We start from the raw sequence: 16227 nt of genomic DNA, 5'->3' as shown, positions 1-16227 counted from the left end.
CTTTGCAAATGTTAGCTAGTAGCTGGTAAATGGAACCAGACTGACTTCACTGATACCCGGAAGACTTCCTGTTGCCTTAAGGCCGTAAGACACGTTGAATACTCATGACCAGAGAGGGAATACAAAGACCTGTCTAGCACTGTTATCGCTGGAACTACTGATGTGTTACATGCTTGAGTGTTTGTTGAGAAAAGGCTAAGGTTCAGCCAGCCCACAGATCCTCAGAAAAGTCTGCCAGCAGCAGTGACGTCAGAGCCAATTCTGGTGGCTATTTTACTGTGACTGATCTGCTGGTATTTGGACTGAAACCGCTGAAGTTACAGATAGTGTGAAATGGTGTAAGTCCATACATTTCTTTGGAGCGGTTCCCATTTACGACAGAACCAGACTCAAGTTTGTTTCATTATTAAATAGATGTTTTGTGCACTTTTAGAAATTATTATTTTTAACATTAGTATCTCATCTGATTATTTTTTTTCTTTGTAATGGTTTCAGTGTTACAGAAAGAAAGAACTCTGTTGTGATTTCACCTACATATGCGTATGCTTTGGGAAAATATTCTGCTGAGCTCTTGAACATATAAGAAGTGGCAGGTTTTTAGGCTGGAGTCCAGAACTGTCCCACTTATCTGCAGATTATATAATCAAATCCTGTGCGTGTTTCATGTCGCTAGGACAAAGTACAAACAGCAAAGTGAAATTAATTTTTATATTAAAGGAGGCCAAGAACTGCCAGATTTTGCAGCATTATTGCAGCAAAAGTTGTGGGAATTTTCTTTTTATTTTTTATTTATTTTTTTTTGGTGGGGTGATGAGGATGAAATATGGATTGGATCCATGCTGGACGCAGGCAGCAGGTGAAGCTCTGCTTACTTATTCTTGTGCACAAAGATGCAGGTGAAGGGGAGACAGAGAAAGACATCTCTTGGCTTTTTGTACGTGGTCAGGCCAGCTGCAAAATACAAGGCAATATTTTATCTTCCCACATTTTTGAAGAAATGTAAGGCAGTAAGGGAACATTTGAATGCCATATTTTGAAATTTTTTGTTTTGTTTTGCACTTTGCCATTTGTGATTTGTCCTAGCTGGCAGTGGTCGCAACTTAAAAATTACAATACGTCTTGAATATTTCTGTGCATCTGAAAACTTTTATCTCTTGTTGTGGTATTTTGAAAAATATTCACAGAAAATAATTCCACAAAGATCTTGGGGTCTCTAAAAAACAGTGGCAGTTTTGATTTGCGTTTACTGAAGTGTTAGGAGTTTCTCAGACTCCCACTGAGCAGTGATGTGCTTTTGGTGCGGCAGATAGCCTGATGGAGGCACTTTGGTGGATACAGGATCCAGGCCCTCCTTACTGCCAAGCTTTTTTCAAAACCTCACTGTGCTGTTCAAATGTGTTACAAATTATGCGTTGAATAACATGTTTAAAAAATATCAGTCAAAAGTGTTAACAAAAGCTCTTAGATGATAGCCCATTAGCTGTTGCTATGCCATCCCTTGTTTTGGTTGTCTCCCCTGCCTGTTTTTGAGTAGACTTTTGCATTTTAAATGCTCTTTTATTATCTGTTGCAGCTTGTCTTTTTTTTTTTTTTTCCCCTTTGCTTTTACTGCCTTGCCTGTCTCTTTCTTTTCCCATTTCTGACTTTTGTGTTTATCTTTAGCTTATGTTGCCCTCTATTTGTCTGTGCTTCCACATATCTGAAGCAGCTAGCCATTGCAAAATACAGTGACTGTAGTAAGCAAAGCAGTCCAGTTGAAAACTGAAATCCATCTCGACTGTTTTTCGCAGTTAGCAAGGGCCTACAAAATCCTGTACGTTTAATTTTGAAAGAAGCATGGAAAGGAAAACAACCCAAACTATGAACCTCAAAACCTGAAGTCCCCATTCCTCTCTACTCAAAAGACAACTCTAGTTATATAAAACAGAAGTCTATGTTTTCCATTTTTGCGTTTTGTTTTATTTTGTGTTTAAGATACGTCTTTGGTCTAGATATACACTGGTAGGTTAAAGAAGGTTAAAGATCACTTCCTCCTGCATTAGTCTAAATCCTTAGCCAATGTGCAGTGCATGTGTACATAGTATTAGAAGGGAAATGAGCATTTTTCTGTCTGGAGAAACTACAACACTGCAATCCAGTGACCTTAAAGTTAATAGGAATTGATAGCACAGTCAAAGCAAATGAATAATTACCCCTTTACTGAAAACTTGTTTCAGTTCTGATCCATCTGTATTTTAGTTCCTGTAGTGCATGCACAAGGCATACAGTATCTCTCTTTCCTTCCCAGAACATCAGCTAGCAAAAAGCCAAATGCATGTCTGGTTGGTGCTCTCTGAGGATGAAAGTCCATGTGCTGCAATAAATCTGATACTGGAAAGATGACACTGTAGCAGAGGAGAAAAATTGGTTAATGGTAAACTACTCAGCTGTTACAGCTTTTGCTTAAGAAATACACACTGGTCTAGTTAATTCCCTGCTTTAGATCTAGTTAATCCAAATGTTTTAATAGCTCTCAGAGAGAAAGGACCTATTTGGTTCAATTTAAGCTGTTTATTTTTCTAATATCAGATTACAGTGTAACAGGACTTTGATGTACGGTAGGCTAGACCTAAGTTCTGGCTGGCCTGTTTCTCAGAGGAGCCTGTGGAGAATATAAGAACAGAGAAGGCCTATGGTGTTTCTTCAGAATACCTAGGTTCTCAAAAACTGCACCTTGGGAACTTCCTCAGCTATTACTGCATGGTTTGCAGTTCTCAGGGAATTTGTGGTGCAAGAACCATTTTTTGGTTTTTGGACCATTTGAAACTGTAGGAACATCAGTGACTTCAGCATGCCATGGAAGGTGTCTCACAGCAGTGATGCTGCTGAAGAGCCTCCGCCTTTGGATTGGTTTGAATATGTCTGTACAAGTTGCATTGTTCCTGCAATGTGTTGCTGAAATGGTAATGACTCAGAGGTCATTGTTCTGAAGATGAAGTTACGATTATGCTTCTGTCTGCATCAGTTTTTTGCATTTATCTTCTAATTATTGACTGGTAGTTGTGATATTCTTCATAGCTGGTGCTTGTCTGCCATGCTGTGCTCTATCATTTGCAGACTGACATCTTTCCGTGTTCGTTTAATGTTTTTAAATGCAAGAAACTCAGCTGTTGAAAAGTGACTATTTCATCTTATCCTTCCTTTCAAGTCAGAGCATGATGGGGTAGCTACTTTCTCTATGCATCACACTTGCCAGTTAAGCCTCTCTGTGATGTCAACTGTCTGGCCTGCTTCAGTGGAAAAATTTCTGATAAAATTTGAAATGATGAACTACTGTCCCGAGTAGAATGACTCGCCATATTTATTTTTTTATTGGCAAATCAGACCATCAGAACAGAAAATTTAACATCTGCTAAGTAATTGCTTAAACATTTTAATCTATGGCATGACTAAGTGCATTCCTGATAGGAGTACACATTAATGATGTTTGTATTCTTCCCTCTCAGTAGATTCCCTCAGTAATTTGTCTTGGAGAAGACTTGATGAAATCATTCTGATTAGCATGCTGCATTAGGAATTATCTTTCCTGCTTTAACATACTGTATTGTTGGTTTTTTTTATTGTTTTTTTTTTTTTTTTTTGTCATAGCAACTCTGAAGACTATCTTGTAGACTGACAGAAGGCAACGTAGCAATTGACGGTTGTTATTTCTATATATCTACCAGAGGGGATGAACGCAATCTAAATTGTGCTAATGTGGATATATATAGTGAACATTTGAAATTCTTGAGCTACGTGAGGCAAAAAATAACTCAAAAGAATTAAGCTCAGTGAGTTAAATTAATATTATTTTGCCAGACAATACTGTGTAACGTTAGTCCAAAGCTGTTATATTATATGGAGTCTGGTATTTGCATGCATCTTTCTGGTAGCCTTGGTATGTAGAACATTCCCATAATTTGGAATAAGCTACTGCTTATAAATAAGTGCAGATGTGAATTATTAGAAGCAGGCTATAACAATCTGTGGCCACATTTGCGAAGCACTTAATTTTATGTATATTTTGAATTAGTTCCTATATCTTTTGTTCAGAAGTGTGTCAGGAAGTATATAGGGAGTCTTAAATGTTCCATCTCTGACATGTCTGAGAAACAGCAGAGACAAAATTGTTTGATGATGAGACTTCAAATACAATAATTCAATTGAAAGGGACCTACAAAGATCATCAAGCCAAAATGTCACTTAGCGCTCTATATCCTGGATTTGGTCTGAGAATAACAGTTTCACAGGCCAGTGGGTTTTCTGAAGAAAGAGTTCAGATATTGAGCCAAGCTGAATGTGTACTTACAGCTTTGAGAAAAGGCTTGAAAGATCAAGAAAGAAAAGCTGATTCTGGAGTTTTCAAGATCAAATGGACTTGAGAAAACCTATTTTGCCTTTCCCAGTGTTATCAAATTATCTGATTATGCACTGTTACTCAGCAGCAGTCCTGACTTGTGCTGTACCAAGAGTGAAATGGCCTGCAGAGTGAATTGGACTGTGCAGTGAAGGAGAGATTGTTCGTGTTCAGAGGATGTAAAGGGAGAGTGGGATGTGAGGGCATGAATCCAGCTTTCAGACCAGTGTAGAGTATCCACAACTACAGCCTATCCTGTGTGACACTGTCAAGGCAGGAGTTTTGTAACTGAGAGGAGATCTGTTTGGTTTAACTTCAGGTGACTGAATTTTAGTTTTAGTCTGAGTTTGTCACCAGCAGTTCCATTACACAATCAATGGGAAGGAATCATCACGCCTAGACTTCAACCCATCCATTTCATTGCATACTTTTATTTTTAGATTTGACAAATAGCTACTGGAAAGATGTAGTTCCAAAAGTAGATGCCTTATTGACTGTAAGGTGACTAGATGAATAGCTCTGACTTAAGTATCTAATTAAGATATCTAATAAGGTATTAAGATTGGATAAGGCAGTGTTCCTATGGCCACTATATGTTCTTCTGTCTTTCTGGCAATCTAGTTAGAAGCTTGGAATCTAATTAGAGAGGTGTGAAGGAAGCAGCAAGTGGCACCAGGTTTTTATTGTATTGACTTTATTACTTTGAATCCTTCATGCGTAGAGAGAATACCAGTGCCTGCCTGAACCATTTTTTAGTACTGTACGCAATTTGGTTTTGCTTGTGTTCCCTGCATCATATCTTTGGATTGTGGTTTCACAGTGCTCTTCTCCCTTCTAATCAATAGCACAGATATCCCTGTGCTGATCTTGATGTGATAGAATTTTATCTGCCTGAATGGCTGCATTACTTACGGCTGATAAGGTATATTCAAGACTTGAATATTATATGCATTCCTGTGTCCTTGTGACTGGGAGAAAAACAGAGAGGAAGATGCCTTTATCCTTTCTTTCATTTGCCTGTTTCCTGTTAAGAGCTGCAGAGTTGCAAGGTATCAGACCTGAAACTAATTACTGCTCAAGAACCAGTGTCCTAGACATTAAGCCAATGTAATTTGGGGAATAAGTAGATGTTTGGGATAAGTACAAAACATTTCTGTATCATTTGTTTGAAAGTAAATAAGTGAAACTTTTAAAGCTATTTGTATATTCAGAGTAATAAGGTAAATCATAGTGAAGATGAATGATAGTGTTTTTAGTCATTACAAATTCACAGCAAATAATACAGTATCAGTATAGTGTATTTTTAATCACCCAGAACTGACAATTATACAACATACAAAGTTGTCATAGGTTGCTTTTCCAAGATCAACACTTAATGATCCTGTGCTGACTCTTCTGAAAACAAATACCAATAAAAAATATTTTAATTAAAGATTTAATTAAAGCTTTTTCAAAGTTTAACATATCATTCTCCATCTTCTTGCTTGTTTTTCTTTGTCAGGTGTTACTGGAGAGGTGGGTGTGAGTCAGATTAACTTTTTTTTGTGGACAGGTGAAATATCTGGAGGCTGGAGATCTTCAGTTTTGACAAGCTGTGACTTGGAGTTTTGACAAGAAAGTGGCTGGAGTCCAGGCAACAATTACTTGCCTGCATCTCAAGTTGGATATATTTTGAGTGAGCTGTATTATATGTGTTTTGCCATAAGACTTAATGGAGGCTGAGCTTCTTGGGCTGAGGGACTGCACCAAAGCTTACTGTTCTAGATGGATGTGTTCATAGGCATTTGTATACATGCATGAACATAGAGTTTCAGTGATGAGAGATTTGTAAGTTAAGGTTGCTTTTCAGATCTAAGTGGTAAACTACATGAACTATGAATGATAATGCCGTGTCTTGGTAGCAGGGTAGTTTGGTTGCCATATGAATATAAATCTGCAGGGGAAAAATTGAAAGTCTGCTACTGTAGTTTATCAAGCATCCTGTGGTGTTCTTCAAAAAAGATTGCAAATTACATTTTTTGCATATTAAAAAAGCAGCTGCTGCCCTTGAAATCACAGACATAACCTTACAAGTGCTTTGTAATACACTTGCACTAAATTTTTTGAGAAACCAGAAAAGATTATTTCTGTGGATATTTCACTGATTGCCTGTCTGCTGTTTGATAAAGTCTTTAACTTCAGATCACAGCTCAATAGCAAACGAAGAGGAAAAAAAGAAGACATCCTGAAGAGATGACATTCTCTCTGGTAATTTATTAAAATTGTTTCTGTAAGAGAATGAGGAAAGTGAGCTCTACCACTTCTGATCAGCTGTAAGGGCTCTACAGAAATTGCATCACTATTATGAAGTTGTTTTTTTCCATATGAAGAGCTGAGATACAGCTCAAAATCTTAGGGCCTGATTTGTAGTACATTACACACCCTCAAGGTCATTCCATTTCTTAATGCTGTTGGGGCAATAGGAATGCTTTTGGAAATGGTGAAACAAATACACCTTGATGCAAAGCTGCAGATGATGCTTCAGTCTAAGGTTAAAGCTTACAATGTCAGCTCAACGTAGGATGAGGATGATGACAGTTATGCTTCTTTCTGTTGATCTGTGTCTTCAAGTAAAATTAGCTCACTTTACTGTAGGTTAACCCAACAACTCTCTGACTGGTACTGTGTGTTTGACCCTGTGGCAAATAACTCGCTTTTAAAATCTGTGTTAAATTTATGGAGAGGTTGACTAGGTTGACAGGCAGCCTTACCTATGGCTTTCATGGGTTGATGCCTTTTTTTGGTGGAGAATGTGGCAATACTGATTGAATATTTTGAAAATACAAGTAAGTTAATTTGATAAGGCAACAGCTGGTGTCATTTGTTCACATCTGTAATGACACTGTGTTTACATCTGTGAAAGGTTTCCATGTATAATTTAAAATGATTGCCATATGTTAAAAAGGAGTGTATCATGTAATTTTTCTGAAATACTTGTGAGAGGAGAAGAAATATTTCTAATTATTATTATAAATAATAGTATATATTTTTAAAAGGAGTCTTTCTCAACTGTGTACATTCTGTCCTGTCTGCCTCTGGATCTAATACACTGGACAAATAAAATTCTTTTTAGTGTTGTGTATATATGATGTAAAAAATACATCAGGGAAAAATCATTTGTAGTGCTAAGTGTCACTGGGGCATTAGATAAATGCATTGATTTCAGTTTAAGGTTAATAGGACAGCACTTTTGTTTACTTTGCTGCTGTGCGTGCCTCAGGCCTCAGGTGGTGCATGAGTGACATTCACAAAAGCAGACAGTAGTTAGGATGTCAATAAGACCCACCCGAGACGCATAGCAAAACAGCAGAGGTTGTGACATTCTGCCATGTTATGTAAGAATTTACACGGTATGGAGAGACACCAGCCTGTGCTTTTCATGAGATACCTCCTGATATGGCCACATGTCGTGTGTTCTGTGGAATTTAATGCTGGAAGGTTTTTAAAAGGGAATGTAGAATTGATGAACTTGAATACTGTCTTCTCAACTGGTGTTTAGTAACAAAATGGGATAGTCAAAAGTGAGAGTATATGCAGCCTTCGTCAGTAAAAGAGGGCGTTGTTTCTGTTGTAAGAAGACATAAAAGAGAAATGTACCCTGTTGTGTCTGATAATGCAACTTGAGAATTGTCTTGTTGGGAGAGACTGCAGTGAAAGGAAATGCAAATGTTGAAAAATAATACAACAGTAAAACTATTTGATAAAAACCTTGCTCGGCCTTTTTGTATGAAAAGTTATATATGTGATTTTCCTTCTAGAACAGAAAATAAATACAGCTGTGTCTGTGAGAACTGTTCTGTGCTATAATTTGACTGACTGGTCTGGAGAAAATATACAGAAACAAGCATTATTTGCTGCAGAGAGCTTTTTTTGTTTAAGAACTAACTGTATTTCCCTCCAAGTCTGAGATCACAGCAGAACCTGGGACAGAGTAACCATGTCATTGGAACTTGCTGAGAAATGTCTGTTGTTTTCTTGGAGAGATAGGCAGAAAATACAGTGGCTCCAAGGTACAAAGATTATAGCCAAGTTTTTCCAGCAATCTAGCCAAATCTGAAGGAGTTTACTCTTCCAGCCAATTGCCTCCTGAGAGCTTTCCAATTTTCAACTTTCTTTTCTTCTCTTCTCATAATCATTGTGATAGAGCACTGGGATGTCATCATTAAAATTCTTTCTTGCAAGAATTCTACAGTGAAAAGGCATTTTCTTTAGAGGTGCCTTGGCTGTTTACACTAAATGTAAAGTAGTCTAAAATTGTACTGATAAGTCTTGTTGGACTGTTTTTGTTGCAGACATGTTATGTTTGAATGACATAAACTGAAACTTCTGTGTAGTGGAACTCATATCTTTGAAGCATTAGTGTAAAAACACATGCAACTATTGTTTTTGCCCAGAGAAATCAGAGAGTGCAGTACAGTCCTGTTTTGACTTGAAAACTTATGATAGAAAGCATCCCATGTTATTTTATTCACAGTTTTTGGTGCGTTCAGTGTTTGAGAGATATACCCCAAATTAACACACAGTCTCAAATGGAAGGAAGCTTTAGTACTAGCTTAGTTATATGGTTTTCCAAGTGTGTTCTGGCTCCTTAACATAAATCATGATGTTGTAAAATGAAAATAGTGTGCATGAAAATGCCTGATAATGGTGAGAAGTTGCTTTCTAGAGTCATTTCCCTTCTTTCTCTTGTTCTTTAAAGTAATCTGTAGTGTTACTTTGCTTCATTTGACAGGAGACAGATGAGGGAAATACTCTTAGCTGAGGTACCCATTTAGCTCTTCCCAGCTTCTAAAGGAATTAATTTTTATTCGCAGTAGTTGTTTAAGGGAATATTTGCATTACTGTACACCTAAATGGCTAATGGCTGTTACAGAAGGGAACAGACCACCAGAGCCTCTTTGCTGTGCTGTCGTCAAACTTGTGGGGCTTATTCAAACATGGTTCTCACTGTTGTCCTTTAATTTCTCGATAAACACTCTGCAGTGGTTTTATCTCTTTCCAGCCATGAGGCTGGACCAGGGAATTGCTCTATAATGTCAGGTTGTGGGCGTAGCAAAGCTGGCAAGGAGGTTGACTAATTTGTGTAGGGCCAGCTGAGCTGCAGGTTCCTCTCTGGCTCCTGGCAGGTCTGCTCTTTTCTTTACCTGAAGTCTCTTTAAATAACAAACAAGCAGATGTTATTGGGAGGGGAAATGTGGGTTGAAATTAATATGTGGCACTGTCTTCGGTTTAACTGCAGTAATGTTTGTGTGGTGGCATTGATAGCCTTCCCATCTTAAGGGGAAGAAGTAATTTCTGCAGATTATTTCAAAACTACTGACGTATTAAACAAATGGTTTGCTCAGTTTAGATATTAGATGATCATTGAATCAGCATCAGAATGTTGGCAGTATAAACTTACCTGACTTTCATTGTTTAAAAGAAAGGAAATAACCTTTTTCTGTTAGAATAAACACATTTTCAGGCCTGCTCTGTTCTGCAGCCCATAAGCACTATTACAAAGCAGCAACAGTGTTGGTTTTTCCTGTTTGTGTAACAGAAGGAGCTTTGATGTGAGTTGCTCAGAGGTTAGTTGCTACAGTACCCATCCATCAGCTTCTTCTGGTGTGTGTTTCTATCTCAATGCTCTCCTGAACTGGAAGAAAAAAAAAGAGGAAAAAAAAAAGTTATTTTTCTGTTAAAATTTTTACCACAAACAATGTCATCCTCTTCTTTTCTGTTTTTAACTTGCATAAGGTATTCTAACAACAAATCTTAAAATGCAAATCTTCCTGAACCAAGAGTTGCAGTTTTAGAAAGCTCACTGGGATTTGCTGAGATCTTGTGCTTGGTAATTTAAACGCTTGTTTGTTTTAAGATTAACTTAATCTAGAGGCCCCTGGAATCTTCTGGTCTGACCTGCTTATGCATAAATCATAATAGAGGAACTTGCATGTAGCTATTCTTAAATAAGCCTAAGTACATATGCAAGACTAGAGCCTAAAGATGTTTCTTGGAAGTAATGTTCTAGAAAGGGAAAGCATCAAAATATGTTGAGTTCTTCAGGGGTGGAGCTTTGGTGCTTAATGAACCTTCTTTTTTTCTTCCAAATTCATAATTAAGATCTTTCTGCTTCACTTTCCACTGCTTTTCTTCTGTTGTGTGCTAGATTGGAGAGAATTTTCAGTACTTATTCTCCCCCTGTGGAGGTACTTGTGAGCTGCAGAAAATTCCTGGATTTCCTCTTTGATCAGCTAAACAGCTTGAACTCTGTAAGGTTCTTATTTTACAGCATTTTTTACCAGTCATTCTTGGGGGTCTCTCCTGCACTTATCTAAAATTTTTCCTTATCCTTTTGAAATGTATAAACTGAAGCTGTATCCAGTATTTGTCATTTCAGTAATGCTTTTTAAGATGTGTATAGATAAAAAAAAAAAAAAATCTTCCCTGGGCTTTAGTCCAGTTCTGAAACTGAACTGTTTTACAGTTCACTTCTTTTTATGGCCATATTTGAATGCAGCTACTGTGGCTTCAGGGATGAAGTTTCTCACAATGCCCAGTGAGAATCTCATTGTGGTCTTGTCATTATTGTCTTAAACTTCAGATTGAGTTATAGGCAAAATCTACCTTTTATTCTTGGAGAGACAGAGAACTTATTTGATGTAATAAGTCAGGAAGCAAGTACTCTTATTTTGGCATGATATTAAATGAGAAAGAGAATGCAATCTTAAGTTTATTTGTATGTATTTGTAACTCTCGTCTTGCCCAAATACTCAAAAATTGTGCAAATTGCTTTTAGGCATGTGATCACTTAGCTGAAGTGCTCCTGAGTCTGACTTTTATTTGGCTAATCAAAATTAGGCATGATTAAAATATGTATCATAAAGACATTTTGTATACATTTTCATGTAAATGACAATATATATAAAATAAGCATGTATCTTTATAGATATATATCTATGCAGACATCTTTATTTCTGTTATAGATAAGGGTACATGCATGTGTATATGTGTATGCATACATGTATATATTGACATTCATCTTTGGTTTATAATCCTGAGAATACAAAAAACCCCAAAATTTCATTTGCTATATGGGAACTGTATTTTGCATAATTTAGTAGTCCTTTAGAGCTGAAAGAATAAATTAAAAAAATCCAGGTTGATCTTTGAACTTTGAAGAATCTAGGAAAATATTTCCCATCTATTTAACATTTCACTGCATAGCATGCTTTAGAATTCTCAGTTACTGTTAAGTGGTGTAATACTTCAGGCTTGACTAATCGTGAAGTTTTAGGAATCTTAGATGAGAGATCTGAGCTGTAATTTATACTGTAAAAGGGGTTTATGTTTTGCAAGAGTAGAGCCTATCTGATTTTATTTCAGTGGTAGTCAGGAGTAGTTGTTTTATTTGTGGATTTCCTGTATTTTGCACTTAGTGTAACTGGAGCAAAATATTCCAAAATGATGAGGTGACCCCTGTGGGTAAAAACATGCTATTGGGTTGAGCAGGTTTTGGGAATGTTCTGGCATGCAGTTAACTTCTTATTCTGATCTTCAGTGGCTTCAGTATTCAGAACAGGTGTTTAAAGGGAGAAGAATGTGTTTTTATTCCTAACATTTTTCCAGATTTAATTAGCTTTACTTAAGCAACTTATGGAAACATACGTTATCATTGGTAAAGCCTTTGCCAGTGTTTCACCACTTTCGTATCATATATCGACACTTAGATATCACTTTAATAGAATAAACATTCATAATTTATTATCTTTGTATTTATTATTGATGGTAACTATTATAACAATAAATTCTTTTAAGACACTGCATTGCTCTATAAATTATCAAACAGTCAGCTGTTACTTGTCCTGTCATTTTTTAATTTAGTAAAATCCCACAGAAACACTGAACCCAGAGGATCTGTAATTAAGCAATATGTCTCTTAATCACAAACCAGTATTCTCTTAAAAAAAAAAAAATATCCATAGTTTGGACCATCTTTGAGACTTTTTTTTTTTTTCTTAACACATTTTGGAATGCAGGGTAAGCGCTTGAAAAATATCCACTTGAAATCCTTCCTTTGCAAGGCTATGATGAGTCATAGAACAGACTGCTGGTAATGGATAAAATTTTTGTACACATTTCAATAATTGAAATTCTGGCTCTCACTTCCCTCTCTAACAGTTGAATACTGTCTGCGTGAGTTTATATCTCTTTTTAACATCAGTTATTCCATTACAAAGTGGGTAAAGCATTCACATTGTGGCTGGTTTAATTTTCAGATGCTAGAAAGTACAATTGGTATCACTAAAGCAATATGACTGTAGGATGGAGGTAGCTTCTTGATGGTTAATGCCCTTAGGCAATGAGTTAGTAACTTCAGATTTGTGTCTAATATTTGATCTCTTTCCTCTTATACCACTATTTCTAATTGCAGACATGTAAGAATTTGTTCCCAGATTGAAAAGGACATTTATTTCCAAACTGCACAGTAAATTTCAGTCTCTAGAAACGGGTATCTTCCTTGTGTCTTGTGCAACCATATCTCTTAATCTCCCCATACGGAAGCTACAGTGGCTTGGAGTGATGTAGTCCTACCAGTGCCTATAGAGTGCTTGGATTTACCTCATGCTTTTCTGGGAGGAATGAGGAATGATGAGGCTGCAGGCATACACCTCACAGCCTGCTTTCTTCTGCCTGCAGAAACCTAGGAGTAAGTGCTGTGCTGTTTCTCAGAGGGAGAGGGGACTCTTAGCAGTGCTTATCTTCTTAGGGTCACCTTGTGCTGGGTGACCAGCCCTGGCAGGCTTTGCTCCTCACCTACCCATGTCATTCACTTCTAATTTTGGTGATGACAGTCTGAAAAAAAGAGACAAACAGGACATGTTTGGCTGCTGATTGGAGGAAGAGGACGGCAGAAGGGGCACTGACAGAAGAGTACTTTGAGGAGCATACAGGCTAGGGCAGATGGGGTGGAAAGGAGCCCAGGCAGTTGCCTCACCCAGGCCACTTCCAAATCCATGCTCTGGCCTCTGCAGCTGCTGAGTTTGGATCTTGCTAGCCTTCTTTCAACTCCTGCCAGAAAACAGCTTGTGCTTTTTTAGAAAGACTTCAAGTCCTCCATTGTTCCACTTTTTCCGCATAATAGTCTTTTACAACACAGGAATCTGAAATAGTTGCGATTTGACTGCAAGATGTGGCAATTGGTTTCCTTTCTTTTCAGCCCCACAAGCAGACTGTAAGCCTGTACCAGGCTGTTATTATTCCCCTAGCAGACAATTTTCTAGGCATGAAGGAAAGGAATGCTCATCGCTTTGGGGACAGTGTTTTGACAGTTGAGTTCAGTTGCATTTTATCAGTCCTGTTTTGTTAGCTGAAATTGCTTTGCTTTACTTTAAAAGATTTTACAGAAAGACTGTCTGCAGTGTTGTTTTAAAATGCACTTTATGGTGATGTGCTGTTTGTTAAAAATGAAGAGGGCGATAAAAGGCAATGTATTTTGCTGTTTTAAAACACTGATTATGATTATTCTTTATTTAATGATTTACATCTTGAATTCAGTTTACTGGAAAAAAATATCCTGAAATGAAAAGCAGTGTTCAGTAGCACTGTCTATCAGAAGGAGTAATTTTTATTCTTCCCCATATCTAAATAAGATGCAGAAAGTAGTAAGAAAATGTTCTTTCTATTTGACAGTCCTTTCCAACTTTCAGTAGTAATGTGACATACCTAAGATCTCCTCTAGGCTTGGCTAGCAATTGTGCTTTCTTAGAGAATCAAAATGACTTTTTCTGGAAATGTTGTTGTATTTTTTCTTGGTGGCTTGGATAACAGTAATAGGACTCCTTTCTAACTGAAGAATTGTTCATTTATATTCCTGATTTCTTCCTAGTAAGTAGGAGGTCCATTACTTGCCCTAGAAGTGTTCTTCAAATACCAGCAGCATGTTAGGCAGCAGCAGGGCAGTGGTGAAAGATTAAGTGTCTAGAGCACACAACATATGAGGAACAGTTGGGGGTCTCTGGGTGTACTCAGTCCAGAGCAGAGGAGCTGAGGGGAGGCCTGATGGCGGCTGCAGCTCCTCACGGGGAGCAGAGGGGCAGCGCTGAGCTCTGCTCTGTGTGACAGCGACAGGGCCCGAGGGAACGGCATGGAGCTGTGTCAGGGGAGGGGCAGCTGGGGTCAGGGAATGGTTCTGCACCAGAGAGCGGTGGGCATGGAACAGGGTGCCCAGGGCAGTGAGCACAGCCCTGAGTGCTGGAGTTCAGAAAGCTTTTGAACATCTCTATCAGACACGGGGTGTTTGATTTTGGGTGATTCCATTTGGAGCAGGGTTGGACTCAATGATCCTTATGGGACCTTCCTGACTCAGGATATTCTATGACTCTGTGATCTCATGGGTGTTAGATGCAGGGGGGCAGAGAGAAACTAAGATATGCCAGAAAGGACAGGTAGAAAATAAATTTGTAGAGAAGAACATGATCAGGAGAAAAATGTGGGAAGGACTAGTAAAATTATAAATGGAAGGGGAATGAAAAATGGAGCATGGTGATGGATGGTGAAAGAAGAGAGAAAGTTGCAGATGGGAGAACTTGGCCCTTGGGCAGAAATATTTCTTTTGTTGTTATTTTTGTAAGATCTGAGGCTTAATTGTCCATTCTGAGTTTTCACAGAAAGAGAGGGGAGCAAGAAGTTTAGAAAGTCTGAGTTAGCTACCAAAGACAAACTTATCAATGCTTATATGTAGTGTTGCATAAAAGCCTCTATCAAGTGGAAATGAATGTATACGTACAGATCAGGAGAATAGAGGAGAATTTACAATGTTGTAGTCACATGGGGAGTGCAAGAAAAATGATTTAAAAAAAAAATTGTGCTGTTTTTAGCAGCATGCTTTCAAGTGAATGCAGGCATAAGGAGTTTCAAAGAATTAGAAGTAGTGTGGAGTTTGGGAACAAGAAAACTGAAGGCATTTTAATCTTGCTAGGGAAAGTAGTTTTTCTGGAAATTCACATATGCTGTGACAGACTCAAATCCTCAGTAAATGTTTTTGATAACTTTTTTTTTTTTAACATCACAGAAAGAATTACGTTCATGTGAGTATCAGAAAATGCTAAACTTTTGTAATCTTGATCGTTTAAAATAGCCTGGCCTAGATGTAACTTGTTTACCTTTAGCTTCAACAACTGCTTATTTAATCACATCTAATTATGGAAACCTAACTATCTACAGAAGGATGAATATTTATTTTAGAATACTTCTTTCTTCCACAATTACATGTAACAAGCAGTGTTCCTCTGCTTAGCAGTGGCTTCAGGGTATGGAGGAAGAAACTAATGGAAAATGGGTAATTCTTGACTTGTTATGTACAGACTTCTCAAGCTGCTTTATCTGTTTATATCCAAAAACAAATTAGCCCTTAGAAGCAAAGACTAATCCCAAACCTGTGTTGATGCAAACAATTTGCATGCCAAAACAATTACTGGTGTGAAAAAGGGTTTAAAAAAAAAAAAGGGATTTTTCAAGATTGATTTTGTTTTTCAGTAGCTGCTTAAGTGTGTAAACTTGGTCTTATTAAAAAAAAATAAGAAAATCTGTGTATGCTGCTGGATAATCTTAAATGTTTAACATGCTATTTTTTGTTTGTTTCTTTCCAGATTTGAACATGGAATTCAACCCATCAGACCATCCACGGGCCAGTACGATATTTCTCAGTAAATCTCAAACAGATGGTAGGTTACTGAACTTATTGCTGTGTTTACTATTGCAGTTATCTCTTTGTTAGAATGCATGTGATAGCTACTGAATAAATAATTCCCCTCCCTCCAAAAAAGAGGCTT

The 16227-nt window shown here is 37.5% G+C and overlaps 1 protein-coding gene across 1 annotated transcript in view; it reads left to right on the top strand.

Moving 5' to 3' along the window:
- The window catches only part of CCNY (cyclin Y), a 115281-nt gene that overhangs the window by 53153 nt on the left and 45901 nt on the right, over positions 1 to 16227 (top strand). Inside the window, exon 2 of the mRNA XM_085227070.1 lies at positions 16045 to 16119. Coding sequence (XP_085083196.1) covers positions 16045 to 16119 — 75 coding nt within the window. The remainder of the gene's footprint in view (positions 1 to 16044; positions 16120 to 16227) is intronic.

This window comes from Meleagris gallopavo, chromosome 6 (genome assembly GCF_905368555.1).
Source record: "Meleagris gallopavo chromosome 6, MGAL_WU_HG_1.1, whole genome shotgun sequence".
NCBI lineage: Eukaryota > Metazoa > Chordata > Aves > Galliformes > Phasianidae > Meleagris > Meleagris gallopavo.
Note: the sequence above shows the minus strand (reverse complement) of the source record. Positions and strands in the feature narration are given on the sequence as shown.